Raw genomic sequence first — 14,350 nt, forward strand, 5'->3', positions numbered from 1 at the left:
GTAGTCAGCTAAGCTGCAAGCTGGGGCCCCTATGTTGCATACATATATGCCTCCTATTGGCCCTTTTCTTCTCCACACTGCCCCTATGTTTTGGCCAACCGCATCCCATCCCCAACCCCCACCCCCACCAAGCCACACCCACACCCTCCATCCACACCCCCCCATCCCCACCCACTACACCCACCCCCACCACGCACCCCCACTCCCACCCTCACCCCCCCACCCTCACTGTGCACCCCTACCCACCATCCCCACCCAACACCCCTACTCTCATCATGCATCCCCCAACCCACATCTCCTCACCTCCCACCCACACCTTCAACCCCCACCTCCAAACCCAACCCTCACTGTGCATCCCCAACCCACATCCCCACCCTCAACTACACCCCACCCCCACTCACAACTCTCACCCTCACCGTGCACACTCCAGCTCCCACCCCTTTGCACCCACTACCTCCACCCCCACCGGCACCCTCCACTCCCCACCCGCAACCCCCACCCTCGCTGTGCACCCCCACCCAAAATCCCTACCCTCATCACACACTCTCCTCACCTCTCACCCACACCTCCAACCCCCACCTGCAACCCCACCCTCACTGTGCACCCCCCACCCATATCCTCATCCCCCAACCACACCCCCACTCATAACCCCCACCCTCACCGTGCACACCCCAACCCCCACCCCCACCACACACCCCCGCTTGCAACCCCCACCCTCACTGTGCACTCCCCCACCGGCAATCCCTACCCTCATCACACACCCCCTGACCCATACTTTCTCACCTCCCACCCACACCCCCACCCCCAACCAAACCCCCACCCCCACTCACAACCCTCACCCTCACTGTGCACACCCCCACCCACACCTCCACCCCCCACCTGCACCCCACACCCACAGTCACACCCCCCGACTCCAACCTGCAAACCCCGCGCCCCACCCCCACCTGCACCCCCCACCTTCCCATCCCCCCACTCCTCTCCACCCCCTTCCTTCCTTGTGCGCATAAACAAGCTTCACTTATTGCAACTGTAACCAATGTGAAGCGGGGAAAAAAGGGACTAGCTCCACCCTCTCGCCCCAGTTCAGCGCCAGACGCCACGGAGTTTGTGTAGGTGCACAGCGCTCCAGCCATGGCACGTTCACGAATCTACAACACCAAGTTCTACTGCCTCACTATATACGAGGTAGAAGAAAATCCCATACCTGAGCTAAGGGCGGAAGACCATGGTGGCCAAGGAGCTCCAGGCCTCTTGGGTAATATGAACCCCGAGGGCGGCGTGAACCCCGAGGACGACGTGAACCCCGAGGACGACTTGAATCCCGAGAGCGGTGTGAGCCATGATGGCGGCGTGAGCCATGATGGCGGCATGATTCACGAGGGCGGCGGTGGAAACCAAGAGCCTGTGGAGCCACAGCGGCCCTGGGAGGAGCAGGCCCAGGCGGCCATGGAGGATCCGCAGCCCGAGAACTTGGAGCCACCAATCCAGCGCAAGAAGTTCACGCGGCTGCAGGTACAGGAGCTGGAAAGCGTTTTTGAATTCACTCAATACCCTGATGTGTTAACAAGGTGAGTGGCTTGCTCCGGGAGTCGCGAGATCTCCATGTTTGTTTCGAGGCCTCTTTTTCTCTCACTTGCCCCACCCAATCATTAGGAAAAAGTCATTGCTTTTGTGCTGTGGTGGGGGTGGGAATATTAACTCGTGGGCATCAAGGTAATATTTTATTGCAATGTTTATGTGAAAGAAACCTGGAAATTAGTTCGTGCCTCCCTTTTTTAAAGTTGTGATAAAATACAAAGAAATATGAAATTTGCCATCTAAACCATTTTTTAAGTATAGAGTTCGGTTAAGTATGTTCACATTCTTGTGCAATAGCTCTTTAGAATTCTTCTAATCTTGCCAAGCTAAATCTCTATACCAATTAAGCAGCTCCCCTTTTCCTCCTTTCCCCAGCCCCTGGCAACCGCCATTTTACTATTTTACTTTATGTCTCTATGAGGTTCCTACCCTCATGCACCCCCCCAACCCGCACCTCCTCACCTCCCACCCGCACCTCCCCACCTCCCACCCACACCTCCAATCCCCACCCTCACCGTGCACGCCCCCACCCACATCCCCATCCCCACTCACAACACCCACCGCCCACCCCCACCATGCACCCCCACCTATATCCCTACCCCGTCACTGTGTGTCCCCACCCACAACCCCAACCCTCAACCCGTACTTCCTCATCTCCCACCCACACCTCCAACCCCCACCTGCAACCTCCACCCTCACCATGCACCCTCCACCCACATCCCCACCCCCAACCACATTGCCACCCCGACTCACAACCCCCACTCTCACCGTGCACGCCCCGCTCACACCCCCCAACTGCACCCCACACTCACAGTCACAAGCCCTGACTCCAACCTGCAATCCCCCACTCCCCACCCCCACCCGCACTCCCCACTACTCCTACCTTCCCATTCTCCCCCACTCCTCTCCACCCCCTCTCTTGCTTGTGAGCATAAGCAAGTCTCACCCACTGCAACTCTAACCAATACCAAGCAAGAGAACAGGGACTAGCTACACCCTCTGCCCCCCCAGGAGGTGTGGGTGGGGGATGCATTATATGAGGTACCTCTATGCTAAGTACCTGATATAAATAGAATCATATGGTATTTGTATTTTTGTCACTGACTGACTTCACTTAGCCTAAGGTCTTCAAGGTTCATCCATATCACAGCATATATTAGAATTTCCTTCCTTTTTAAGGCTAAATAGTATTCCAGTTAACAGATAAACACACACACACACACACCACATTTTATTCATCTGTGAAAGGGTATTTGGGTTGTTTTTATCTTTGGGCTATTGTAAATAATGCTGCTGTCAACATGAGTATACAAATATCTCTTCATGTTTTCAGTTCTTTTGGGTATATATATACCCAGATATGGAATGGCTGGATCATACAATAACTCTGTGTTTTATATTTTGAAGAACCACATACTCTTTTCCATAGGGGCTGCATCATTTTACATTCTCATCAATGGCATATGGGGGTTCCAGTTTCTCCACATCCTCACCAACACTTGTTATTTTCTGGGTTTTTTTACATAGCCATCCTAATGGTTGTGAGGTGATGCCTCATTGTAATTTCGATTTGCATTTCCCTAATGCTTAGTGATGTTGTGCATCCTTTCATGTGCTTAGTGGCCATTTGTGTATCTTTTTTGGAGAAATGTCTCTTTAACTCTTTTACCCATTTTGAAATCTGAGTGGTATTTTTTTTTCTTTTTTCTTTTTTTTGGTTATTGGGTTGTAGGAGCTCTTTATATATTCTGAATATCAACCCCTTATCAGATGCGATTTTCAAATATTTCCTTCCATTCTATGAGTTCTCTTTTTACTCTGTTGATTATATCTTTTGATATATATAAGTTTTTAATTTTGATACAGTCCAATTTATCTATTTTTTCTTTTATTACCTGTGATGATGGCCTGTTTTTGTTGTTGTAGTTGTTTTTGAGTGATGGGGAGGGTCTGTCACCAAAGCTGTAGTCCTGGCCTCAAGCAATCCTCCCACCTCAGCCTCCTGAGTTGCTAGGATTATGGGAGTGAGCCACCACACCTAGCTCTAGTCTGTTTTTATAAGTAAAATTTTATTGAAATTGGAGTAAGGAGAATGAGATACTGTCATGCAGCTGCAGTGCTAGATTCTTCCTTTATTTAAAATTTTTATAATCATAGGGTTTTTTTTTCGTTTGGTTGGCTGGTTGGTTTTTTGTTTTTTGATTGTTCGGTTTTTGAGGCAGAGCCTCTCTCTGTGGCCCAGGTTGGAGCTCAGTGGTACGATTTTAACTCTCTTCACTTCTGGTTTCAAGTCATCCTCCTGCCTCAGCCTCCCAAGTAGCTGGGACTGCAGGTGCAGGCCATCACACCTGGCTAATTTTTTTATTTTTTGTGTAGAGATGGGGTTTCACCACGTTGTCCAAACTGGTCTCACTGGGCTCAATCGATCTGCCCACCTAGGCCTCCCAAAGTGCTGCGATTACAGGCCTGAGCCACTGCGCCTCGTCCTCATCATAGATTTTTGCATTAATTGTTACTAAAATAGTGCATTAGGACCAGGCACGGTGACTCAGGCCAGTAATCCCAGCCCTTTTGGGAGGCCAAGGTGGGAACATTGCTTGAGCCCAGGAGTTTGAGAACAGCCTGGGCAACATGGAGAAATCCTGTCTCTACATAAAACTTTAAAAATTAGCCAAGCGGGTGTGGTGGTGTGTGCCTGTACTCCCAGCTACTTGGAAGAATGAGGAGGAAGGATCGCTTGAGCCCAGGACATGGAGACTGCAGGGAGTGGTGATTCTGCCACTGCACTCAAGCCTCGACGACAGTCTCAAAAAAGAAATGCATTGAAATTATTTATCTTGGCCAGCTGTGGTGGTTCATGCCCATAATCCCAGCACTTTGGGAGGCTGAGGTGGGCAGATCACCTGAGGTCAGGAGTTCAACACCAGCCTGGCCAACATGGCAAAACCCCATCTCTACTGAAAATGCAAAAATCAACTGGGTGTGGTATGTGCCTATAATCCCAGCTACTCAGGAGGGTAAGGTACAAGAACTGCTTGAACCCTGGAGGCAGAGGTTGCAGTGAGCTGAAGTTGTCATGCCACTGCATTCCAGCCTAGGAGACACAGAGCAAGACCTTATCTCAATATATATATATTTTAAAGTATTTCTCTGGCTGGGTGCGGTGGCTCATACCTGTAATCCCAGCACTTTGGGAAGCCAAGGCGGGCGGATCACCTGAGGTCGGGAGTTCAAGACCAGCCTGACCAACTTGGAGAAATCCGTCTCTACTAAAAATACAAAATTAGCCAGGCCTGGTGGCGGGTGCCTGTAAGCCCAGCTACTCAGGAGGCTGAAGCAGGAAAATCGCTTGAACCCGGGAGATGGAGGTTGCAGTGAGCAGAGATAGCACCATTGTACACCAGCCTGGGCAACGAGAGCAAAACTTTGTCTCAATAAAAGAAAAGAAGTATTTATCTTGATTACTGAATTGTTAAGGTCACCTTAAATTTTGTGATAATGGTAAACCATTTCTAAGGCAACCATGGAGCTGGGAATTAGAGAAAAGTATATACTTGCAGGAGGTGTGACGGGAGATTATAAATTGTAAAACAAGCATGAAGTATACATACTATGTATTTCATTTCATCCACAACTTTGAATACTAACCGTGTGTTATTTTCTCTCCACAGAAGGGAACTTGCTGATGCCATCGGACTGCCTGAAGACAAAGTGCGGGTCAGTAAACCTGTAAAGGCAATTTGAGAGGACAGCCATTCTAAAACCTGCTTCAGGGCACTGAAGGCTTTGTCCTGAACATTCTTAAGTTGTGTTTTTGTTATTGTCTTTTTTGTGTTGGCAAATATAGTATTGAAGTTTGGGTTCTTTGTTGGTAGAAAGGGGAGTAAGCTCCACCTTATGGTCCTTTCCTCTTTCCCGTTCCCACTAGGGAACATGATTTTCTAAAGGGAAAACAAAACAAAAAACTGCTTCTCCTAATCTGTATAGAAAATTAAACAAATACATACATAGGAAACACATATATGTATAAAATATATATAATACATATATATGTATATGTATGTATCTGATAAATAAAATTCAACTTCTTCTAACACTGGCATCTTTTAGGAGCAATTTCTGTGTAGAGTCATGGTGGGGCTCAGTCTTACCCTAGAAGTATTCAAGTAAATGCAGGGAGGGGCAGGGTTATAAGAGGATTCAAGTGTGCTGAATTATTTAAAGCCAGGCATAGGCACTTAGCTAAATGAGTGGATTTATAAATATTGGGATGAGGGAGTAATTCACCCACAGAACACATTACATGACTAAATAGTGTATATTTGGTTAAGCTGAGACTGATGGGGAGACAGCTTAAACGTCCAAGTGCCTGGTCCTTCTTTGGTTTTTAAGTTATTGATAAAGCAGTATAGAGAGTAGCAGCCCTAAGTTTTAATTTTCTAAAATATGTTGATGGGTCAACCTGAAAACATTGCTAAAATAGTCACATTATTGTTGGAATTGGGGAAGGTTTGTAAGCTTCGGAAATTTGTCTAAAGAATGAAACAAAATGAGTAGTATTGAATTAGTTTCAGTTGACCAAGAAGGGTGAAAAGGTTAGAGAAAAATGTGGTCAAAATAGGCTTTGCACATACTATACAAATTCACCATTATGAAACTACTAAACGTGTGAGTGACTGTTATCTTGAGGAATTTCAATCCATCTAAGGATTTGTATTTATTTCTGGTGGCACTTTTTTGAAGAGGTGGGTTTTCTGGAATTTGTTTGGAGAGGTGGTCCTCATTTTAGGGTAGATTCACACCCATGTTAATTTTAAATCTTTTTCATTCCTTTAAGCAGTGTTGACTAATTTGTAGGTCATAGGATTCAAATCATGATTACTTGAGACCAAAGAAACCCATAGGTAGTATCGGCCAAGCATGATGACTCATGCCTGTAATCTCAGCCCTTTGGGAGTCCAAGGCAGGTGGATCATGTGAGGTCTGGAGTTCGAGAGCAGCCTGACCAACATGGGGAAACCACATCTTCACGAAAAATACAAAATTAGCCAGGCATGGGGATGCATGCCTGTAATTGTAGCTACTCAGGAGGCTGAGGCAGGAGAATCTCTTGAACCCGGGAGGCAGAGGTTTTGGTGAGCCGAGCGAGATAGTGCCATTGCACTCCAGCCTGAGCACAACAAGAGCGAAACTCCACCTCAAAAAAAAAAAAAGTAAAGGAAACCATATGTAGTATCAAAGTGATGTTTTCAAAAAAAGAAAACAAAACTCAGGGTGACCTTATTGTTAGCTTTGCTGCAGAGTGCACCTGTGAGTGTAGTGAGGGAATTGCACTGCAGATCTGGTGGTGGGTTGTCCAGAAAAGCAGCCCAACAAAGCAGATTACTGAGTGCTGGCATCCTAATGCCAAAGGGTGGGCTCATAACTGTACCTGGTTCGGGTTGAAGAAGTTGCAAAGAGGTTGGGATTACTTTTCTCGGGCTGGTAAACTCAGAGGAAAAGAAAAACAAGGTTTGGTGAGTTGCTTTTCTCCTCCCTGAGTTTACATAATGTTCTCTCCATAGTGTTCTGAAAAATATATGAGCCACAAGATAATAAGGGAAGAGACAGGTTGTTCTCCTGTATCTTTAAATTACACAGCATAAATTTCCCCCAAGAAAGAAATACATAGTTTTTCCATAGCTTTTGCAGATGTAATGTAGCTGTTTTATGAAACCAGTATTGGGAACACAGACCTAATAATATCAGAGCTTACCAGTTAACCCACTTACACTTTGGTTATGTTTTTTTCTTTTCTTTTTTTTTTTTTTTTTGTATTTGGACTCTGGGGTACGTGTGCATGTCCTGCAGGATTGTTGGATAGGTACATACATGCCATGGTGGTTTGCTGTCTCCATCCCCCCGGCCCTGCTGTGTCACCTACATCAGGCATTTCTTCCCGAGTTATCTCTCCGCATCCTCCCCTCCCCCCCACCCGCTGTCCCCCAATTCCCTCCCCTCCACCCCTCCACCTAGCCCTGTGAGTGTTGTTCCCTTCCCTGTACTCAACTGTTCTCATTGTTTGTCACCCACCTATGAGTGAAAATGTGGTGTTTGGTTTTCTGTTCTTGTGTCAGTTTACTGAGAATGATGTTTCCAGATTCATCCATGTCTCTACAAAGGACACGGACGCATCGTTTTTTATGGCTGCATAGCATTCCATGGTGTATATGTGCCACATTTTCCTTGTCCAGTCTATCATCAGTGGACATTTGGGTTGGTTCCAGGTCTTTGCTATCATAAACAGTGCCGCAATGAATATACGTGTGCATACGTCTTTATGATGGAACGATTTATAATCCTTTGGGTCTATATCCAGTAATGGGATTGCTGGGTCAAATGGAATTTCTATTTCTAGATCCTTGAGGAATCGCCACACTGTCTTCCATAATGGCTGAACTAGTTTATACTCCCCAGTGGTACAATTGAGACCTCCCAAAAGGAGCCCTTTTAGACTTTTAGACACTGGCCTCAAGACTATATATTCATGCAGCAGAAAGACTGAAAATAATTAAATGAGACAGTGATAAAGATGTGTCAGTCAGAGAAAGAAGGCCTTCCGTGCCACTTAAATATTGGCAATTTGAGAACTTTCAAAAGTAATAAATACAATATAAACTCCATTAACTAGGATACTGAGAGGATAGTGACATCTAACTGACAGGTTCTTCTTGTTTGTTTGCTTTTTAATTGTTGGCAGATATTTAGGGAGGAGCCATATTTGTGACCGTTCCCCCACATTGATATTAACCATGTTCCTAAAATGCTGGTTCCACCTTTCTGCCTTAGAAGTATGGGGTGGGATTCAGATCTCCTGGTTGAGTAGCAGGGCCTAGGGGGCCGTGCCGTGCTAGACTATAGCACCTCGAGTGCAGAATCCTGGAAGTGTAGCTAAAACAGAGTGAGCTGACCTTGTCTTGAGCCGAGGAAGGTTTGAAGAGTGCAACAGGTTGGAGAACAAAGAATTAACACTGGTGATACTGGTATGCCTCTTTCCCCTAAACTATTGGGTGGGCAAAGATTTTTGAGAATTTCAGTTAATTTGGGTCGAGTTGGTTTCAACTTTCCTTAATGCTCCAGGCTAAAATATCAAGGAGTGTCCAGGCCTCTCTTGGCAGAGGACTAATAATCCCTTAGGCATCCTGGAAGGAAAACTGTCTAAAATTCCAATGTGCTCTTTCCTATTATTTACTACATACTAAAGATGGATTTTTTAAACAGTCCCCTGAAAACGACCTGAAATTAGGCCCACTTTTTACCGTGCTGAACCTCTCCCACAAATAAGTTGAAACTCTCCCTAGTGAGGAGGGAGTAGGAGGCAGCTGGATAGCTGATGGCTACTTGTCAGATGCAGACCTTTTGTTACCCTATTGCCAGGCATTGAATTAACAGCAAGAACCTGAAACAACTCATAAGCCAGAACTGCGTCCAATACCTGGAAGTAACCCTTAAAGAATATTAAAACTGGGGCTGGGCACAGTGGCTCATGCCTGTAATCCCAACACTTTGGGAGACCAAAGTGGGAAGATCACTTGAGGCCAGGAACTCGAGACCAGCCTGGGCAACATAGTGAGACCATCTCTACAGAAAAATAAAAACAGCTGGACATAGTGGCATGCACCTGTAGTCCCAGCTACATGGGAGGCTGAGGTGGGGGGATCTCTTGAGGCCAGGAGTTCAAGGTCACAGTGAGCTATGATTGCACCACTGGATCCCCAGCCCAGGCAAAACAGCAAGACCCTGTCTAGATAGATAGATAGATAGATAGATAGATAGATAGATAGATAGATAGATAGATAGATAGGAGCAAGACCCCATCTCAATAGATAGATAGATAGATAGATAGACCATGTCTAGATAGATAGGAGCAAGACCCCATCTCAATAGATGGATAGATAAATAAAATAAAATAGAGAAGAGACATACAAAGTAATAAGCTTATTCTGGGGCTTGGCACAAAGTTGGTGCTCACTAAGGATGAGCCGAAGGGCCAGGGGATGTGTTACTAACTTTCCTAAGGTATTTTAGCAATGAGGAAATAGCTTTACCTGATGTAGTTTAAAATCTCAATAGCATATAAAGTTGCATCCTGTGTTTTTCTATTATGACATTAACTGTTCAATATACTAAACCAATCTCTTTTTTCGCTCTGATTGTAGGTTTGGTTTAAGAATAAAAGGGCCAGGTGTAGACGACGACAGAGGGAATTAATGCTCGCCAATGAACCACCTCCTAAACCACCTTCCGATCCAGATGACAGTTTCTACATCTTCTTGGAGTAGCCCTAGAATGCCATCCTTCAGGAGCTAGTTTGGAGATGGGTTTTTCTTGCACCACTCATGTTGCCCTTATCTCCTCTAAAGTTATATCAATAAAGAGGCAAATTCTCAATATATTTGTTTCCGTGTGCCAATTGTGGTTAGTAGGGTATGGGTGCAAATTGTTTTTAAAAAGCCATTTAAGGCCGGGCACAGTGGCTCACACCTGTCATCCTAGCACTTTGGGAGGCTGAGGTGGGTGGGTCACAAGGTCAGGAGTTCAAGACCAGCCTGGCCAAGATAGTGAAACTTCATCTTTACTAAAAATACAAAAAAAAAAAAAAAAAATAGCTGGGCATGGTGGTGAGTTCCTGTAATCCCAGCTACATGGGATGCTGAGGCAGAGAATTGCTTGAACCTGGGAGGCGGAGGTTGTAGCGAGCCAAGATTGTGCCACTGCACTCCAGCCCGGGTGACAGAGTGAGACTCCATCTCAAAAAAAAAAGTCATTTAAACAAAATGACAAGGAGGGCTCCTTTTATGAAATGACATTCCTGAGTTGCCATCAGCAAAAGGCCCTACACATCACAGAAGTTTACTAAGTGTCACTGTGAGTTTGCACTGACCTATGCATTCTTCTCCACTCCACCTCCCTACCCCTGTCATCATGCCACAACAGTGTATTCCCAGGTAGAGGTGAGTTCCATTTATGCTGGCTAGTTATGTCCAAATTGTGGACTCTAAAGAGAAACTTCCTAGGCAGCTACTCACAGGATTTATAAGAAGGTGGCAGCTGAACATTGATCCACTATGCTCCAAATTTCTGTTCACTGCCCTCCTTTTTGCGGAGGACACGGGAATAAGAGCCATTCTGCCCCCAAAGGTCCTGCTTCAAAAGAAACACAAGCAAAAATTTCATTAAGGCCAAAAAGAGGTTCTTCTCCCTTTTCTCCCCTCCCCCCAGCCCAGGAAGTGTATTGTTATACCTACTTCAGCTCATAAGCAGATGAACAATCCTTCAAATGTATTTTGTCGACTTTAACATCCTTGAGAGAACCCCACGTCCTGCTGATTACAAGGTGAAAGGGGAACCTTTTCATTTAGTGCTGCTCAAAGAAGAGTAAGAAGATGATCCCCTGAGCAATGTTTCGGAATAACCACTCACTGGAACGAAGCAGTCGGACCTCTGCTTTGCTCATGCTATTGTAAACAAAAAATAAAATTTGAAGCCCCCCCCCCACCTATCTGAATGGATTCTTCCTGTCAGCCAAGAGCATTCCAAAGTTAACCTGAGAAAATAGTTCACGTCATGATAGGAAGCAGGGGTCAGACATGCCTTTTTATTTCCTGCTGCCTTTTGGAATTTATGTACAACTGACCAGTAATAACATTAGAACAGAACTTAAGACTAATAGACTCTGCAGCAATAAGACACCAATTTCCAGCCTGACTCTAGTATAGCATCACATGACAGCAGGCCCTGAAAGAAATCAAAAGTATTTTACCCTATATATTTCTTTGCCATATTTTGAAGTAGTCCTGCAAAGCTGTCTCTTGTGGGTGAGAATGTATATCCTGAAGAGAATCCCCTTTCTGTGCAGGCCTTTTTCCTGATCCAGGAGAGAATCAACTCTACTAAGAAACATTTACAAACTATTATCTCTGAAGCCAGCTACCTGGAGGCTTCCTCTGCATAATGAGAACCTTGGTCTCCACAACCCCTTATCCTAATGCAGACACTCTCTTGTACTGAGTTTAAGTCTTTAGACAGTAACATAACTCCTTCAACCAATGGCCAACCAGAAAATTTGAATCTACCTATTACCTAGAAGCTCCCACTTTGAGTTGACTCACCTTTCTGGACAGAACCAATGTGCATATTACATGTATTTATTGATGTCTTATGTCTCCCTAAAATGAGTAAAACCAAGCTGTAGCCCAACTACCCAGGACACACATTCCCAGGATCTCCTGAGAGCTTCCATGGGCCATTGGTCACTGATATTTGGCTCAGAATAAATCTTTTCAAATACTTTACAGAGCTTTACTCTTTTCATCGACACTATCTTCTTCGTGTGAAATTTCCAGGATAGAAGAAAACAAAAATAAAAATAAATGAGGAAAATGAAGAGGCCCAGACCATTTTTTAAAGCATAAAGTTCTCCTTTGTTTTTGAGTAATCTTCAGCAATATGAGTCTCCTTCAATGGAGTTTTACGTTAAAAGTGATTAATTGAGGACACCATGGTTATACTATAAAGTGATTGCAATGGCTACAGGTAAGGTACCAGAGTCACCCCACAATTTCCTCTCATGGGTCTTAATCAAAGACCAGTTTAGGCCGGGCACTGTGGCCCAAGCCTGTAATCCCAGCACTTTAGGAGGCTGAGGTGGGTGGATCACGAGGTCAAGAGATCGAGACCATCCTGGTTAACATAGTGAAACCCCGTCTCTACTAAAAATACAAAAAATTAGCTGGGCATGGTGGCATGTGCCTGTAATCCCAGCTACTCAGGAGGCTGAGGCAGGAGAATTGCCTGAACCCAGGAGGCGGAGGTTGCGGTGAGCCGAGATCGCGCCATTGCACTCCAGCCTGGGTAACAAGAGCGAAACTCCGTCTCAAAAAAAAAAAAAAAAAAGACCAGTTTAATAGTGCTCATATGTTCCCAGTGTAAAGGAAGGCTCTGTTTCCTTAGGAAACCATGCCATGGTGCCTGCTGATTTTAATTCCTTTCTTCTTCCTTTATTTCCACTTGCTATTGTCAAATGTCGGCAAAGTAGTACACATAATGCGTGGCTTCCACAGAGACAAGGTGGTTATTGCTGCACAGAAGCCCCAGGTCCTGTCGGGAGTGTGGAAAATCCAAGAAGAATGCACCTCTGTATAGCCATTCTCACAGGATTATGTTCAAACAAAAAATCATTTCCCAGTGTTAATCGCTTTCCTTCTAAAACAGTAAATTTCTCAGTGCTTTAAGCAGCCTCAGAACTAGTGGGTCTGTACAGATAAGCTCCACGACACCATTAAACCCAGGCCTGGCACCTTCTCTGCACTGGCCGTAGCCGAAAATGAAAGTCAGAGAGTGCTCAGCAGAAATCCTCAGTCAGCCCTCACATCCAGTCTGACACACACCGGCAGAGAATATTCTTTTTTCATGTTCATATTTCCTGGAAGAAGCAAAATAAAAGTGAATACATTTTCCAGAAGTGGATAGCATCTTCAAGAGTCATATACACCATTTTTAAATGTGTCTCTAATTCCAGGTGCCAGAAATTAAGGCAGGATAGTGGTATGAGGCAGAAAAGATAAGCAAAACATTTCTGTACGTGATAATTTACCTGCAGTCTAGGTTTTCAAAGAGAGAGATCCTCTAAAATTAATACCACAAAGAACACTTCTCCTTTTTTAATTTTTTTATTTAACTTTTATTTTAAGTTTGGGGGCACAAGTGCTGATTTGTTACATAGGTGAACTTGCGTTATGGGGGTTTGTTGTACAGATTGTTTCATCACCAAGGTATTAAGCCTAGTACCTATTAGTTATTTTTCATCATCCTCTCCCGCCTCCCACCTTTCAGTAGGCCCCAGTTGTGTTGTTCCCCTCCATGTCTCCATGCGTTCTCATCATTTAGCTCCCATTTATAAATGAGAATAGGCAGTATTTGGTTTTCTGTTGCTGCATTAGTTTGCTCAGGATACTGTTCCTTTTTTTTTTTTTTTTTTTTGAGACGGAGTTTCGCTCTTGTTACCCAGGCTGGAGTGCAATGGCGTGATCTCGGCTCACCGCAACCTCCGCCTTCTGAGTTCAAACAATTCTCCTGCCTCAGCCTCCCGAGTAGCTGGGACTACAGGCATGCGCCACCATGCCGAGCTAATTTTTTGTATTTTTAGTAGAGACGGGGTTTCACCATGTTGACCAGAATGGTCTTGATGTCTTGACCTTGTGATCCACCCCCCTCGGCCTCCCAAAGTGCTGGGATTACAGGCGTGAGCCACCGCGCCCAGCCCTACTGTTCCTTTTTATGGCTGCATAGTACTCCATGATGTATATGTACCACATTTTTTTAAATCCAGTCTATCACTGATGGGCATTTGGGTTGATTCCATGTCTTTGCTATTGTGAACAGTGCTGCAATGAAATAAGAGTGCATGTATCTTTATAATAAAATGATTTATGTTCCTCTGTGTAAATACCCAGTAATGGGATTGCTAGGTCAAATGGTATTTCTGGTTCTAGGTCTTAGAAGAATCACCACACTGTCTTTCCCAATGGTGAAGCTAATTTACATTCCCATCAACACTGAGAAAGCCTTCCTATTTCTCTGCAGCCTTGCCAGCCTCTGTCATTTCTGAATTTTTTAATAATTGCCCTTCTGACTGGCATGAGATGGCATCTCACTGTGGTTTTGATTTACATTTCTCTAATGATCAGTGATGTTAAGCTTTTTTTTTTTTATGTTTCTTGGCCATATAAAT

The 14,350-nt window shown here is 44.9% G+C and overlaps 1 protein-coding gene across 1 annotated transcript; it reads left to right on the forward strand.

Annotated features, from left to right (window-relative positions):
- Nucleotides 1-1,080: 1,080 nt before the first annotated feature.
- Nucleotides 1,081-10,010, forward strand: RHOXF1 (Rhox homeobox family member 1). Its single transcript, XM_078362139.1, has 3 exons — nt 1,081-1,568; nt 5,250-5,295; nt 9,777-10,010. The coding sequence occupies exons 1-3, from the start codon at nt 1,132-1,134 to the stop codon at nt 9,897-9,899; spliced, it is 606 nt and encodes a 201-aa protein (XP_078218265.1). The 5' UTR covers nt 1,081-1,131; the 3' UTR covers nt 9,900-10,010.
- Nucleotides 10,011-14,350: the final 4,340 nt, after the last annotated feature.

The sequence above is a fragment of the Callithrix jacchus genome, chromosome X (genome assembly GCF_049354715.1).
Source record: "Callithrix jacchus isolate 240 chromosome X, calJac240_pri, whole genome shotgun sequence".
In the NCBI taxonomy this organism is placed as follows: Eukaryota; Metazoa; Chordata; class Mammalia; order Primates; family Cebidae; genus Callithrix; species Callithrix jacchus.